This window comes from Rhinolophus ferrumequinum, chromosome 13 (genome assembly GCF_004115265.2).
Source record: "Rhinolophus ferrumequinum isolate MPI-CBG mRhiFer1 chromosome 13, mRhiFer1_v1.p, whole genome shotgun sequence".
Classification (NCBI taxonomy): domain Eukaryota; kingdom Metazoa; phylum Chordata; class Mammalia; order Chiroptera; family Rhinolophidae; genus Rhinolophus; species Rhinolophus ferrumequinum.
This window is the reverse complement of record NC_046296.1, coordinates 58,259,238-58,273,939: the sequence shown is the minus strand read 5'-3', so window position 1 is coordinate 58,273,939 and position 14,702 is coordinate 58,259,238. Positions and strand designations below refer to the sequence as shown.

The following is a 14,702-nucleotide window of genomic DNA, read 5'->3' as shown; positions in this document are numbered from 1 at the left end:
TCCATGCTTGGTTTCAGCCCAAAGGTGATTTTTTTTTTTTTTGCAAAGTTTGAGAAAAATATATTAAATCGGTTTTGAGTTATGAAAAGATGAAAAAAGCCCACACAATTTTTCCACTTTGAAAGCAATTTCAGGATTTTTAAAAACACGCAGATAACTAAAAATGGCTGAAGTTGAAAAGTTGAAACTTTCCATGTGTCTGGTTTTCAGCAAGGTAGTCTCTTGGGTAGTTCAGGAAAGATAAAGTGTGCACACACACATAAACAGATAAATACATATTTAAATAAATGCCTAAGTGATTGAGAAAACAACATTTTATCATACTCAGTACAAGCTCTCCTCAGAGTAGGGGATTTATTGTTTTCTGAAATGGAGAATCTTTCACAAACCAAAGTATGTTTAGTTGCTGATTGCCTGATCCCTGTGGTTTTCACACACCAGGGTCACATGGACGCAACTGTGGAACAACTATGCACTGTGTTTGCAGAATCCTCCAGTTCCCTTCACACTCTAATCTTCCCTTCCGCCCCAGCTCAATTCTAGGATTCTGATCACTGTCTTCTGAGCTCAATTTCTGCCCTTGGCCCCTGCCTCAATACCTTTTCTTCTCTGCTCTGGAACCGCACTCACATGTTCACCTTTGTCCCAATTCTCTCTGAATTCCCCCGAAAGCATTCACTTGCTTCCCACTAAAGCTCCCCCCACCTGCCCCCTTGTGTATTTGAAGAACTCAAGTATCAAAGAAACAACAGTAGAAATCTTATGTTTAGGTCAAACAGGTTTTGGTAGCTGTCAAGTAACTTACTCTAGCCATCTATAATTATAACCTTTCTAATTAGTTCCCCTGGAAAGCAGATAATGGGAAAGTTAGAAAACAGAACCCAGAGTCCTACTTCCACCATTTACTAGCTAACTGACATACGGGTTAGACACATAACTTTTTGGAACTTTGGTCTCCTAATCTGTAAAATGGGGAAACTCAGGTTGTCATTTAACAACATGTGAACATGTTTTGTAAATTTCAAATGAATGATGGGATAACTGTTAGTATTGACAATATATCAACTTAAAAAATTGCTTTAGGTTTCTAGACTCAAATGAAGAACCAAGTATAACGCACAAAAACACTTTTGCAAGGAAGGATGCAGTGAAAGATTAAGAAAAAGTCAATTTTCCTAGTTTTCAAATGTGCAGGCTTAAAAGACAAAATAGAAGGAAACCTGCTCCAACAAATGTTCCAATTTCTCTTTCATTTTCAACCTCTCTCTCTCTCTCTCTCTCTCTGCATGGGCTATTCCCTCAGCATATGTTAAATTCTTTCCCGCTTATAGAACAAAAATGTTCTCTTGACCAGTTTCTTGTTATCATCTTGTCTTCTCCCCTTCACTGGCCAACTCCTGGATCACTAGCCATTTATCACCTAATTTCCTGCAACCTCCTCCCATTATTTCACTAAAAATGTTCTCTTCCAGGCCATCGATCTCATTACAAATACCCGAAGCCTTAAATTCCCTTTCTCTTTAACCTCTGTTACACTCAACTCTGTTACCTTGTTTCAGTTATCTACTGGACATAACATACCATCCCTGAACTTATGGTTTAAAATCACAATGGTTATTCTTTCTGATTCTGTGGGGTCCAGAATTCAAACAGGGGTCAGCTGGATTTCTGCTCCACGTGGCATGGGCTGAGTCATTACCTTGGCTGCATTTAGTAGGGTGGAAGGTCCAAGGTTTTGCTCGCGTCTGGTGTTTCATGATCCCCCGTGTGGCCAGCCTGGGCTTGCTCAGATGATGGCCTCAGGTAGCTGGACTTCTTACATGGCAGCTGACTTCCAAGAGGGAGGAAAGAGAAGCCCCCAGTACCCTGATGGCCTTGGCTTGGAAGCACCAGACCATCACTTCTACCGTATCCCAGCGGTGAAACCTAGTCACGTGCCCAGCCCAAGTTCGAAGGGGAAGGCAATGACCCTTTACCTCTTGAGAGAGGAATGACAAAGAACCTGTGGCCATCTTTAATGTACCACATACCTACACTTTTCTTGACATTTCCTTTCTCTTAGTTTCTGTAGTATATTCTCATCTAGGTTAATGGCTTTCGATTTTTTTTACCTTGACCCACAGAAAGACATAAATTCTACATCTAACTTAGGATATCAACACACACTCATAAAAAATGAAACAAATGTTTCAAAATACATACCTTTATTAAAATACAATACATTTTAATATTTCCTATTCTATTTTACTCTATTTTATTATATGTATTTTTTCAAATGCTGTCTTCTTGTTCACAAATATATGCTTTCCTTCTCTGAAGAGGATTCTTTGCAGCCTCATTGATGGCAGACTTGGTCATGTAACTTCCTCTGCCCAATGCAGTGTGAGGAGTGACAATGTCACTTCCAGGCAGAGGTTTTAGAGTGCAGTGTATGGTTCACTATTTCTTTTATCCTCTACCACAAGACTGGAATATTCCAGATAGAAGTTACTCCATCAAGCTGGATTCTGGAATAAGAGTGCATGGAGAGACCTATATGGGGGCAGTCTACTCTCAAAAGACTTGTACCATGAACAATAAACAAATCTTTGTTGTCGAAAGCCACTGACACTGTGTTACTCGTGTCCTCAGTCTATCCCATCTTGACTGAACCACTAGTTGAAACCACAGAAGTGATTTCAGGATCCAATAATGGACCGCAGGCAAAAGTCTTGAAAATTATTATACCTTTTGCCTCTTTCTCATCTGTATCCTCTTTGACCAAATAAAGTCATTCCCCTAATGTACATCTATGACCTGTTTCTTTTCTCTCTGAACTATTTCCCTTTGCAAATCACATACACTGTCTCCACTATTTCTCATCTGGACTAGTAAATCTCCCTATCACTTAGTTGTCCACTTTATATTCTACACTCTCTTCCCATTTCATTCCTCTTTTCACTAAGAGATTAATTTACCTGATGCAGGACTGTTATCATCAGATGTCCTTCAGTGGCTCCTTGCTGTCCAGGAAACAGAGTCCAAAGCTCCTAGTCCAAACTCTCTTGTCCCTGCCTTCTATCCACCTATGTTCTCATATACCCCTCGCTCCCTTCATCCACACTATGCTGCATCTACCTCAGACCACTCACTGCTCTCTCCATGTACCCAGTGATAAAAATCATGTCTCTCTTTTTATACTGTTCCCACTGCTTACAATGTATAGCAACCCCTTACCACCAACACATCAAATTCTCTGCTTGTAAATCCCGACTCGTCCTTCTCTGTTCAAATACCAGCTTTTCCATGAAGCGTTTTTCTGACCTTCCCAGTTAGAAGCCACCTCTGTCTTCAAAACACTTAGAGCTTTTAGTACTTCCTAATTTGCCTTCCATTTCTTATCACATAATTTGGGGACAGGATTCTGACAACAGCTATTTTGACAAATGAGTTCTCTCTTATTCTTCCCCCCCTCCAGATTACCTCGACTGTTGAACACAACTTAGTGATGTTATCTGAATGTTTCTCACAAGCATGTCTAACTTTGCAGACGTGAAGGTTCATCAGAACAGTGCAAGTGCTGCACAAAGAGTCTCAATAATCTCACAGTTTGTACAATATTTGAATTTATATTTTTCCCTAATGTAGATGAGATGTATGCTGTTCTAACCTTTTCAGTGAAGGTTCTCAGCTGTACTTGTGGCATACTTTGAGTATCTAAAATCTGAGTATCTAAAAGCACCACTGAGGATCCAAAAAGAAACACAAGAGAAAAAGGCTCTGAATAATAACATATCCATGTACTTAATTTTGTCAATTTTACTCTCATGTCTTCATTTAAGACCTGTTCATTCTTACTTGAGACAAAATTCTAACGTGGTTACCTGTTTTCTCTACCCACAGCAAATTAGTAACAATGAATTATAAGTAGAAAAATATAAACAGATAAGAATGTTTTTAAAAAATCACAATCATTTAAGATTGTATTTTACTGTAGTATAATAACACTATAAAAATGATATTCTTTAATCACTAATTCCTCTATAATTAGTATGCATGTTGAAGAAGGCAGATAAGTAAATAACATAGTATATTAGACAAATTTTTATCCAACTGGATAAAATAGTCTGGTGCTTAAAGGAGTGAGTTTAAGTAATCTGGAAATTTCATTTAGAGTGAAGATATTTTTGCCAGCCAGACAGACAAAGGAAGCTCTATGTTATTGTGCATTTTCCCCAAAGGAAGGCCAAATAATATTAAAAAATTAAGTCTTGAAGGACCTGATACCTCTGGGAGGAGAGGAAGTGTTACCATCAAACATTATATAAATTTTTAGAGGAAAAAAAAGTTAAATTACTTGAAGTTCACCTCATGACTTGGTGCAAAGCCCAATTAAAAATCAAGGGCTTTAAAGCCCCAACCTTGAACTTTATGCAGACAATTTATTGGCATAATCAGATGGCACATTTTAACACCCGGAGGAATAATATTGAGAGAAAGAATATTCTCGATAGTGGGGGTAAGACTTTTTTGTTCCCATGTTATTCCCTGCCACTCTGCCCAAATTGTTAGAGCAGTCTTCTGGGGTCTCTTACTCCTTGAGCTGACACATAATGAGTCACATGAGTATACTCCAGGAACATCTGTAGGCTTTGCTTTATCCAAAGGTTGAAAAGAGCCATCAAATACCTTCTTAGACTCTCTTTCTACCCATAGCTAATATAACTGTACCCCACCCCTGGATTCAGACAGAGCCAAGGCTGAGTCCTGGCAGGCACTTTTCTCTCAGTTCCCATCTATAAAATGAAAGATAGACTAGGTTGTCTCTAAAGCCCATCTCATTCCTAAGGTCCTATGAGTCTAACGTTGTGCTTATTATTGTTAAGTCATGACAGCTACTATTTAACAGTCAATCAATTACCTATTTTCTCAGGTTTCTTTTTAAATTCTTCATTCTGGATATTACTGTCAAGATACATAAAGAATTTCTATAATTCTATGGACCGAATTTGCTTAAAGAAAAAAATTTTAATACCAGATTTTTAAAAGAGCCAATTTTTTTAGTGTATTAAAATATAGGTCAGACAATATGTCTAAAATATGCAATAAGTCTCTTTAAATGATTTTAAGACCAAAGTTTCCTATAATTAGTTACAAAAATATTGTAAAGAACTGAACCAAAATGAAACCAAATAAACCAGCTACTAAACTACACATATGTCCTTAAAATCTTATGGGAGTCAAATATTCCAGTAAAAATAACAGAAGAGATGGAAACACAAGTTTCTTATTATCACACTTCATATGTTATAAAACATAACAGCTAACTTATTTTTGGCAAAATGATTAGGGATTGCAACACTCTGGCTTACACAAACTTATTTGATTGTCAACTGCATCTTAAATGGAGCGTGTCATGCTAACTTCAGGCATGCCGGCACTGTGCCGTCTTAGAGTAGCCTAGAGACACTGAAATTTCAACACTTCAGCAGGGATCATACCACCAATACGACCGGGGCCAGGTGTTTAAAGAGGGGTGGGGGGACTTCAACAATGTAGCTAATTGAAACCAGATAAAGCTTTAGAATCATAAAAAAAAAAAAAATCATACAGATGTTCACGCTCCTCCCCGGGTGACCTCTATGGACAATTTATTGTACACGTTACAATTTATTGCACACGTTATTTTCTAAAATACACCCTTTTTAAGAAAAGACAGATTCACGTGTCTCTCTGAAAACTCTATAATCACAGTATGAGTTACGTCTCCACAAAACACACTAGGTTAAGCTCATGTTTTATCTTTCTTTTCCCATTTTATCACTATTCCTACAAGGGCAAGAGCACCTGAAAGCCAGGCAATAATTAGAAAGTTACAAAGCTGAAGAAGAAGTAAGAAGCTACGCTAACCTCATGAGGCATTGCCCTTCTTTCCCAAAACACATTGTGGACACAGCCTAAGAAGAGAGATGGGTGTATGTTGAAAACCTGTTTTCAAAGATGCACAAGAGAAACAATACATTACATGCAGAATGGAGATGGAGCGAATAGAAACCTCAAAACAGATCTGTGATTAAGTTAATAAACTCTGAAGGATTCAGAAAAGAATACACACACACACACACACACACACACACACACACACACACACACGGAGATTTATGATAGGAATTGGGGCATGCTATGTTGGAGGCGGAAAAGTCCTACAAGATGCCATCTGCAAGCTGGGAAGTAGGAAAGCCAGTGGTATAATTCAGTCCAGGGCCAAAGGCCTGAGTACTGGGGGTGCTGGTTAAGTCCTGGAGTCTGAGGCCTGAGAACCCAGAGCTCCAATGTCCGAGGGCAGGAGAAGGTGGATGTCCTAGCTCAGGAAGAGAGAGAATTCACCCTCCGAGTTTCTGTTCCATTTGGGCCCGCAATGGATTGGATGATGCTGGACCGCAAAAGTGAGGGCGGACTTTCTTTTCTCAGTCTACTGATTCGAATGAAAATCTCCTCTGGAAATGTCCTCACAGACACACACAGAAGTGATGCTTTACCAGCTCTCTAGGTATCCCTTAGCCCAGTCAAGTTGATACATAAAATTAGCCATCACAAACAGTAATGCTATTATTCTTTTAAAAATGCAAGTACTCTTTCTTTAAATGTTTTTAGAGCTTTTAAAACACCTGGAACAACTAATAACCAAAATTACATTTCATATTAGTTTCCTACATTTTATTTGACAGGACCAAGTCACTTCCTACACTGGGAAATAAATTATATATACACATACATATCTATATGCTTGACTGCATACCACCCAAGTGAAATCCTAACTGTAGTAGTGGTGGGACAAGCAGCTTCTGACACAGCCCTCAGTGACCCTCACCTCTTAGTATTCATGCTGTAGTGTAAATCCGCTTCTCGTGGTATTAAAAATCATACCCAGGGAGGCTACAGTTGTACTTTTCCCAATGGCAGTTAGAAGTGTGCCAAGCTGGTGGCAGTGGAGCAAATTCCTAGTAGTTCCGTGACTCCACTGAAGATACTTTATCACATGGAATGAGTGAAGTCAAACTCCTAGGAGGCAGAGATCCCATGAAGGAATCACTTCCTATCGTGCGTTCAGATTATCAGGTTCCATAGCACCCCCTCGTGCTCCCACACACGCTATCCTTACATCAGACAGTGGTTATCTCACCTATGGCTTAGTCTGCCTCCTCCATTAGACCTCAAACACTGTCTTATTCACTGGGATGTCCTCATAACACAGCACATAACATAGCACAGGGCCTGACATGGAGCAGGCGTTTAATATGTTTAATATGTTTGCTGAATGAAGAAATAATTTATGTTATGACTCGCATCCACCCAGTGGGTTATTTTAATGGTATATATTAGTGAAAGTATGAGTTTTTGTTTTGTTTTAAAGTCTCTTGTAGTGGCTTTCCTGGGCACTTTAAGTAGGTCTTTGTGCCTCCAGTGCCTCTAGCACATAGTGGCACCTAATAAGTATTTGTGAGTGAGTGAATGAATGAATGTCACAAAAAGGCTGCCGAGCTATAGAACTAATAGGAACCCATACTGAGGACTAAATAAAGATGTAGTGTTCCATACAGACAGCTGTTTACCTATCACTGATGATGATGATGATGATGATGATGGTAACTTTTCTTCCTTTTGAAAAGAGGCATGAAGATTTGAAGAATCTCTCCCAATAAAGACAGAGTCTTGTCTAGGTCTTAGCTAGTGACTGCTCTTAAATATTCTTTTATAAAAGACAAGTTACATATAACTTAAGAAATCCAAATAACTTTAGATTACAAATTGGAAAATTCCTCCCTCCTTCAGCATTCTTTTTTGAGACTTTATGGAAATTGCATAAACATAGAGTCACACCAGCCCACAGTAATATGCAGAAAAGGATAAAGGCAGCTACCAAGTATTCTCTCTGTTCAATTTATCAATTAAACAAGAGACAAAAGAGCAAAGGAAAGCTGAGGGGATCTGTGCAAGCGCAACAGTCGCCGTCCGAGATGTACTTACTGGGAGCTCAGGGGCGTGCTTCAGAATCTGCAGGGCAACATAGCAGCCAATTGAATGGCCGATGACCACCAGTTTCGTTTCCTTTGGCACATGAGTTCTCAGGAAAGCGAGCTTGTGTTCTACTTGACCATGGAGTCCATAGATGTCCTTAATTTCTTGAGCATTTGGATCTAAAAGCAAAAATATGAACATGTTTTCACTCAATGAGTGAAAGTCAATAAATTCACGAGGAAAAATATCTTGAGAAACAGTAACAACAGTAGTAGTTACCATTTATTTAAAACCTACAATGCTCTCCTAGCTACAGTGTTAGGCACTTTATTTAAATTATATCAACCAACCCTCACAAGAACCCTAGAAGGGAAGTATTATTATCTTCACTTTACAGATGAAAATCCCAAAGCTCACAGACATTAGGTGATAGACTGACAGTCACACACCTATTAAGTGGGAGGCGGACATTCAAACCCAGGTCTCTCCGTCCTCAAAGCCCATGAACTTTCAAATATTCCATGAACTACTTTAGCTTCGGCCAATGGTTCTCAAGCTCGAGCGTGCATCGAGACCCCCTGGAGGTCTTATGATAATACTGACTGCTGGGCCCACCACCAGAGCCCCTCATTCGACAGGTCTGAGAATTCGCATTTCTAAGTTTGCATGCAAGAGCTGCTGATGTTGCTGGTGCTAGGACCACACACTGAGAACCACTGGTTAGGCTAGTTACATTATTAATAAACTACTAAGAACAGCCATGACATTGCTACTTTAGTTCAGACAATCTTCGCTTGAAGAACTCAGACTGAAAGACTGAAGGAGAAATGTTGTGAACTGTTTCTTTCAACCAGCACAGTCGTGACCTGAAATATCCTCTCTTCCTTTCACAGACGAACCGTCTGCTAGATTCTTCAAGACTAATTAGAACTTTAAGAAAAATTAACAGGCCTTCCTTTGTACGTAAGCAGCACTGCACTCTTATTATATAGCACTTTGTCACACTTGTATGGTTGTCTGTTTATTTCCTCTCTTAGGCGGTGACTCCTTGAAGGCAAGGTCCATCTTTTCATCTCAGTGTCGTCTGTGACTAGCAAACAGTAAATATTATTGTTGAGTGAAAATATGAAATAACTGGACAAGCTGAAGATGCTGCCAGCTCTAATATTCTAAAAATACAGAAAACTCCAAAGGTTTTCCCTGTGAACATATGCATGACACAGCCCCAACGACAGAGTGCAATATTTCAAAATACGACAAGGTAGTCAATTGCTTCCTAAAATTTCACTCATTGGAATAGTGAATTTCTTGCCATCATGACTACTACAAGGAGGTCCCAATGCAAACTATAATGAGCCACAGCGTGGCTTATTCAAAAGGTGTCCAAAAGTCAATTCAGTTTTACCTGCACCTGCTGTTTTTATTTCCTTCAGTGCCCAGCTCCCTTTTTGGTCTGGATAACTCCTCTTCATCCTTCAAACACTCAACAAGTGTAACCTCCTCTGAGAAGCCTTTTTATGATTCAGTAGGTGAGGAGTCAAGTCCTTTCAGTTTCTACAACATTCCATTTTTATCTGACCACACTACTCCTCATTTACTCCTACTGTACAATTCATGTCTTGCTTATCTGTTCTCCAATGTCTGTAGTGAAGAGTTTTTATTTTAATTGAATCGATGAGGATTTGTTCCCTATTTCTGTGGTACTGCTGATCACCCAGGCAAGACATACTCTGCCCTAGTCCTATTTTCAGGTCAGCCTAGAATTCATTCTCCATGTAAAAAGGAAGTTCAACATAAAACAGAATTGGGAAGAGATAGAATCTGCACATCTGACTTTGGTAGGGCACCTGATGACTCCGAGCTCAGACGCTTATTTAATATTATTTATAACTTTGAGTAGTTTACACTCCCCTACTCTCAGTGTACCTTCTCTAATCACTCCACCCATAAGTGATCATATTATTCTCTGACACCCAAAACCCAACACCTACAATACGTGTAACTTTTGTGAACTCACAATATGTGTAAGTTCTTTATTTTTCATAATATGCAACATTTGAAAATGTCAAAGTCTTCCTTTCATTGGGACGGTCTGGTGTAGCACAAAGATGGTGGTGGGTACTGGAGGCAGATAAATCTGGTCCACAGCCCAGCTGAGCTCCTTACCTACCAACTGTGGGATGTGGGCAAACCCTTGAACGTGGCTTCAGTCTCCTCACATATATAACAGACATAATAGTTCTGCCCCCCTAGGAATGTTGTTTGCAAAACACTGTTAAAGCACACAGCACAGCGTCTGGCAGAAAGTGCCTGACAAATGAATGCTATGACTGCTATCATTTCAATTCCTGTCATTTAAGTCTTCGCTCAAATATATACCAAGAACTTTAACATGGTGAGAGCAAAGAGAAAGAAAATGCGTGTAATACAATAAACATTTTAAAACTTCACTGACATCAGAAATAAGGTTCCAAAATATTATATTTCATATGAAAGAACATTACAATTCAAATAATGATTCAAACGAATATTTCAGAGATAAATCTGGCTTTACCTCTGGAACTGCTCTGTAGATTTCCAAGATAAACAAACTACTTGTTAGTGTTTGCTGAAGTAATGAGATTAATAGAAAATTACAATGTGCTATCCAGACATTATTTTATTATCAAAAACTAGAGGTTAAAGGACTATCTATATATTTGACTATATATTTTTATGCCTATTATTATTTTAACATGCTCTGAAAAACTCCAGGAATCATTAACTTATTCTTCATAAAATACAATAAAACACTACATTCGATTGCATCAAAATCAGAAGAATGATAATATGGAAACGATTTATACCATTCATTCTATAGGGAAAATGTTCTCCAAGTTACAATCAACTAAGTACATTTGGAAAACGATGTTTCTAAGTTGAGAACCACTTGAATTGATAGATATTAACGCAATTCACCATCTCCTAATCAACATATGGTCCTGAACATGAATGATACGGATGGTTTCCTTTTAGAACCTGACCCCATTTCTTAGACCCATCTCCGTGAATTCACTTTACAGCTCACTGATTGATTCTGGAGTTTATTTCAAAAGGTACAAACTGTATAATCTGTTCCTAAATAGTTCATAGACGAATTAAGTAATACCGGTATTTCACATTTACTTTTCATCTAGTTCAAATTGGTTGACGCAGTTATTAAAAGTTTGTCAATTTTGGGTCAAAATATTATGCATCGCTTATAGCTTCAGGACACAGGTAAATCTGGTAACTAGTATTTTCTTCCATTTCATATAAACTAAATTGGCTACTCAGACAAAAAACAGTGACTAACTGGCCCATCGTAATATTGAAAATATAGATATAAATACAATATACTCCCCTTGTTTTGAGGAGTTCACAGTCTAATAAAAGGAAACAGAAATAGATAAAAACACAGTTATAAAATACCAAAGTAAGAGTATCTCAAGTGTTTCCTTGGGAAAAGAACAGGGTTTTATTGGATCACAATAGAAAGGTAATGAACCCTTTGGATTCATAAAGACTGTGCCTTTCTCCAAGTAACACAAGGTAAATATCTAAGAAATCGTCTTTACTATATGCACTTGACTATAAATACCGGGGGTGCCAAAAAAATGTATAAAAGTGGACACTTTGGTCAACGTTGCTCAAGCAGTAGTTCGCCATAATCAGAAGTGTCTGGACGCTGATGGGAACTACTTTGAGCACCACTTGTAATTGCAGAAGTCAAACGTGACTTGTATTCATCTTCTGTTATGGTATATATTGAGTATTACAATTTTAATACTGTTTTCCTTTCTTAAAATGTGTATACATTTTTTGGCACCCTCTGTATATAACTTTACATATTTGAATGCAGTCACAATAGTCTAAATTTAATAATAAATATTTAGCTATATACACATACATATGTGTACCTACACATTGAATATAGATGCATAAGTTTGTAAATCACCTATGACCACAGAACTAATAAGTGGAAAGGTCAGCACTTCATGAGCCTTTTGTTAGGACTGTGTCTGTAGGAAGTAATGCTCTAAATCTCTCACCAGAATTTTCTCAACTCTCCCATCCTGCCCCTATTATTCCTCCAAAGCCATAGCTTAATAATAACTTTGAATGAACAACTTACATGTAGAGAGTAAAAGGTTGAAAAGAGCACTTCATATTTTAAAGAATGCTTTGAGCAAGATGGATATACAGTTTACACTTTAAAGTTTTAAGAACACACAAAACAATATCACATGTTGTTCCCATTTCATATGTGTAACTAAAAATATAAAAAGAGACATGACATTTACTTTAAATTCATGATAGTAGAACTGGAGATAGAATACAGAAGATAGAACTTTTTCTGTATTGTTTTATTTCATTTATTTTATTAACAAAAATATGCAATTATGACAAAGTGTTGACAATCAACAGGGTAGTGAATAATAGAATCTGGACTATTATGTATTTGTACTTTTCTATAGTTTGAAAAAATTTCTCAAAATAAAAGAAACACTTTTAATTAAGAGTGCTTTGACGTGCTATTCCTAGCTATGTTACATCGATTTCATGGGGAAAACCACCATCCCCTTCTTCATTACTCCCAATGGAGTACGAAAGCTCCAAAGGACTTTATCTGGGTTCATGCTACACACCAGTGACGCATGCATGAGGACTTCTCCAATTCCGTATGCTTACTGAACTCACTGATCCAAAGGTCTTCCTTTCACGACTGTCCCCTGAGTTTACTAAGCTGATGTGAAAGTACACGCTCATAATTTCGGTCTCAACTGTCCCCAGCTTCCTAAGCATTTTGTAATCTCCTTGTGTCTACACACTGGTGCAACTCCGTTAGCCTTCAAGGTATAACACAGTTACAAAGGCTATCTTCCTTAGAAAACAAACGGAAACCTTTGGAAACCCCAAGCGTGTCTTATAGAATAGTTTTTGGTGATTATTCTCCAAACGGATGGTGAAACCAGGGCAATCAAACTATACTTTACACTCTACTATAACCAACGATTTGGCTAAGAATTTCAGTGGGGGAAAATATGGAGGCAGGGAGAGCAAAAGAGATTGATTCAGCAAGGAGAACAAAAGGCAAATAATAAAAGCAAAGGACATAAAAGTGTGACGTGTAATTTTGGACACAGCTATTTGTGTGGCTGTTTCTGTGGCTGTCTGTGTTTATATGGGGAGGTGGAACAAATAAGGTGAGAAAGGACCAGTGAACGTCACCAAGGAGACAGGACTCCATGGTATGAGCTGAGAAGATACCCCAGGATCGCAAACGGAGGGGCAACCATCTGGTCTGCATCACAGGACATTAGTGGCAGTGCTACCCTCCCCAGTCCTGCTACGCTTCCTATTTCCATCTTCCTTGAGACTAATAATTTGTCTGATTCTTAACTTCTTTCCTTGGTCTACCTTTCGTTGTTCTGTCTCTTCCCACCTACTTAAAGACCTCTTGGTTTATTTCTCGTGACTGTGAGCCCCGAGACTTGACCGACTGTCCCCACCTTGGGCTCATCCAGCCATTCCGTTTCACCTCCACGTTCCCCTGCCAATCACAGCCCTGACAAGAGAGAAAGCTCTACTGGGTTTGCTCGCTCTTTCAGTTTGAAGTATTGGAATGTTAGTGGTTTACTGTTTCTTTGGATAAGCATGACCCAAATTCGTCATTAGTTGAAAGATTGTGTAACTTTTTAGATAATGTTTTATCAGCTGAAACTAAACCACTCTGATTTCCAGCTTTTATGTTATACTTTTGAAACAAATGACTTGAAATAGTTGATAATGAATCTGCCATCAAGGAAGCTGACTACAGGGTAAATCAAAGCCAGAAAGAGTTTATACTTCTAATTCCTCAAATTTTCTTTTCACACTTTTTTTTTTAATCACCCCCTTCTGACATTGGTGAACATCTGTTCTCCCGATTATACTCAATTTATGACGGTGATAATGTGGTGCAACGAGAATATTATTTCCAACTGTTCATAATTTTAACATGTGCTAATAGAAAGCAAAACATTCTTTCAACATTTGATGTGTAGTTATAGCTTATGTCCTTTCTCTCAATGATTGCATATTTTTCACACCATATTTTGCACGTCAGAAAACCTGTACTTTAGAATAATAATCTTGGATGATGAATAATATATCTGTCCTTCCTATCCAAAGCAATCTACTATAGTAGCATGCATTTGCAAACATAACCTTCAATATGTAAAACAGATGGAAGCAGGACGGTCCTGGCTGAATGGAGGTGCCAGTGAGGCCCAGAGCCCACCTGCCCCTTCTCAGAAATTTTGGGATACTCAGAACTCAGATGGAAAGTCACTAACCTAAAAGTTGGCATTCCTGTTTCTATGTATACCTCTGCAGCGCCACACATAACAACCTAGGAGTTGTCAATAAAGCCTTGACGATGACGAGTTGCCCTTTCAACCCCTCTAGAAACCACAGCTTCCTTTGGCCTTGTGGTGGCCCTTTGGGCTAATGCCTCTAGATGGCACTGTTCTCATTAGGTAGCATAGGACCCAGGCTCTAATTACTAAGTTATTAACTCAATTGTACAGAAGCAGCCCAAGCGATAAGCATGCTCAAAATCAAATTATAAATAACAGGATGTCAATTTAAGCCAAGAATTAAAGACAGTGCCCAGAAATTTGGACACTGACAGATACTTTCTA

General features: G+C 38.4%; 1 protein-coding gene across 7 annotated transcripts in view; it reads right to left on the bottom strand.

Annotated features, from left to right (window-relative positions):
- Positions 1-14,702, bottom strand: part of LDAH (lipid droplet associated hydrolase) — a 90,203-nt gene that overhangs the window by 50,958 nt on the left and 24,543 nt on the right. For all 7 annotated transcript variants that reach the window (XR_004424822.1, XM_033124818.1, XM_033124820.1 and 4 more), the window contains exon 4: positions 8,008-8,177. Coding sequence is in view for 6 of the 7 variants with exons in the window: in XM_033124818.1 (XP_032980709.1) it covers positions 8,008-8,177 (170 nt within the window). In the remaining variant the exon portion in view is untranslated. The remainder of the gene's footprint in view (positions 1-8,007; positions 8,178-14,702) is intronic.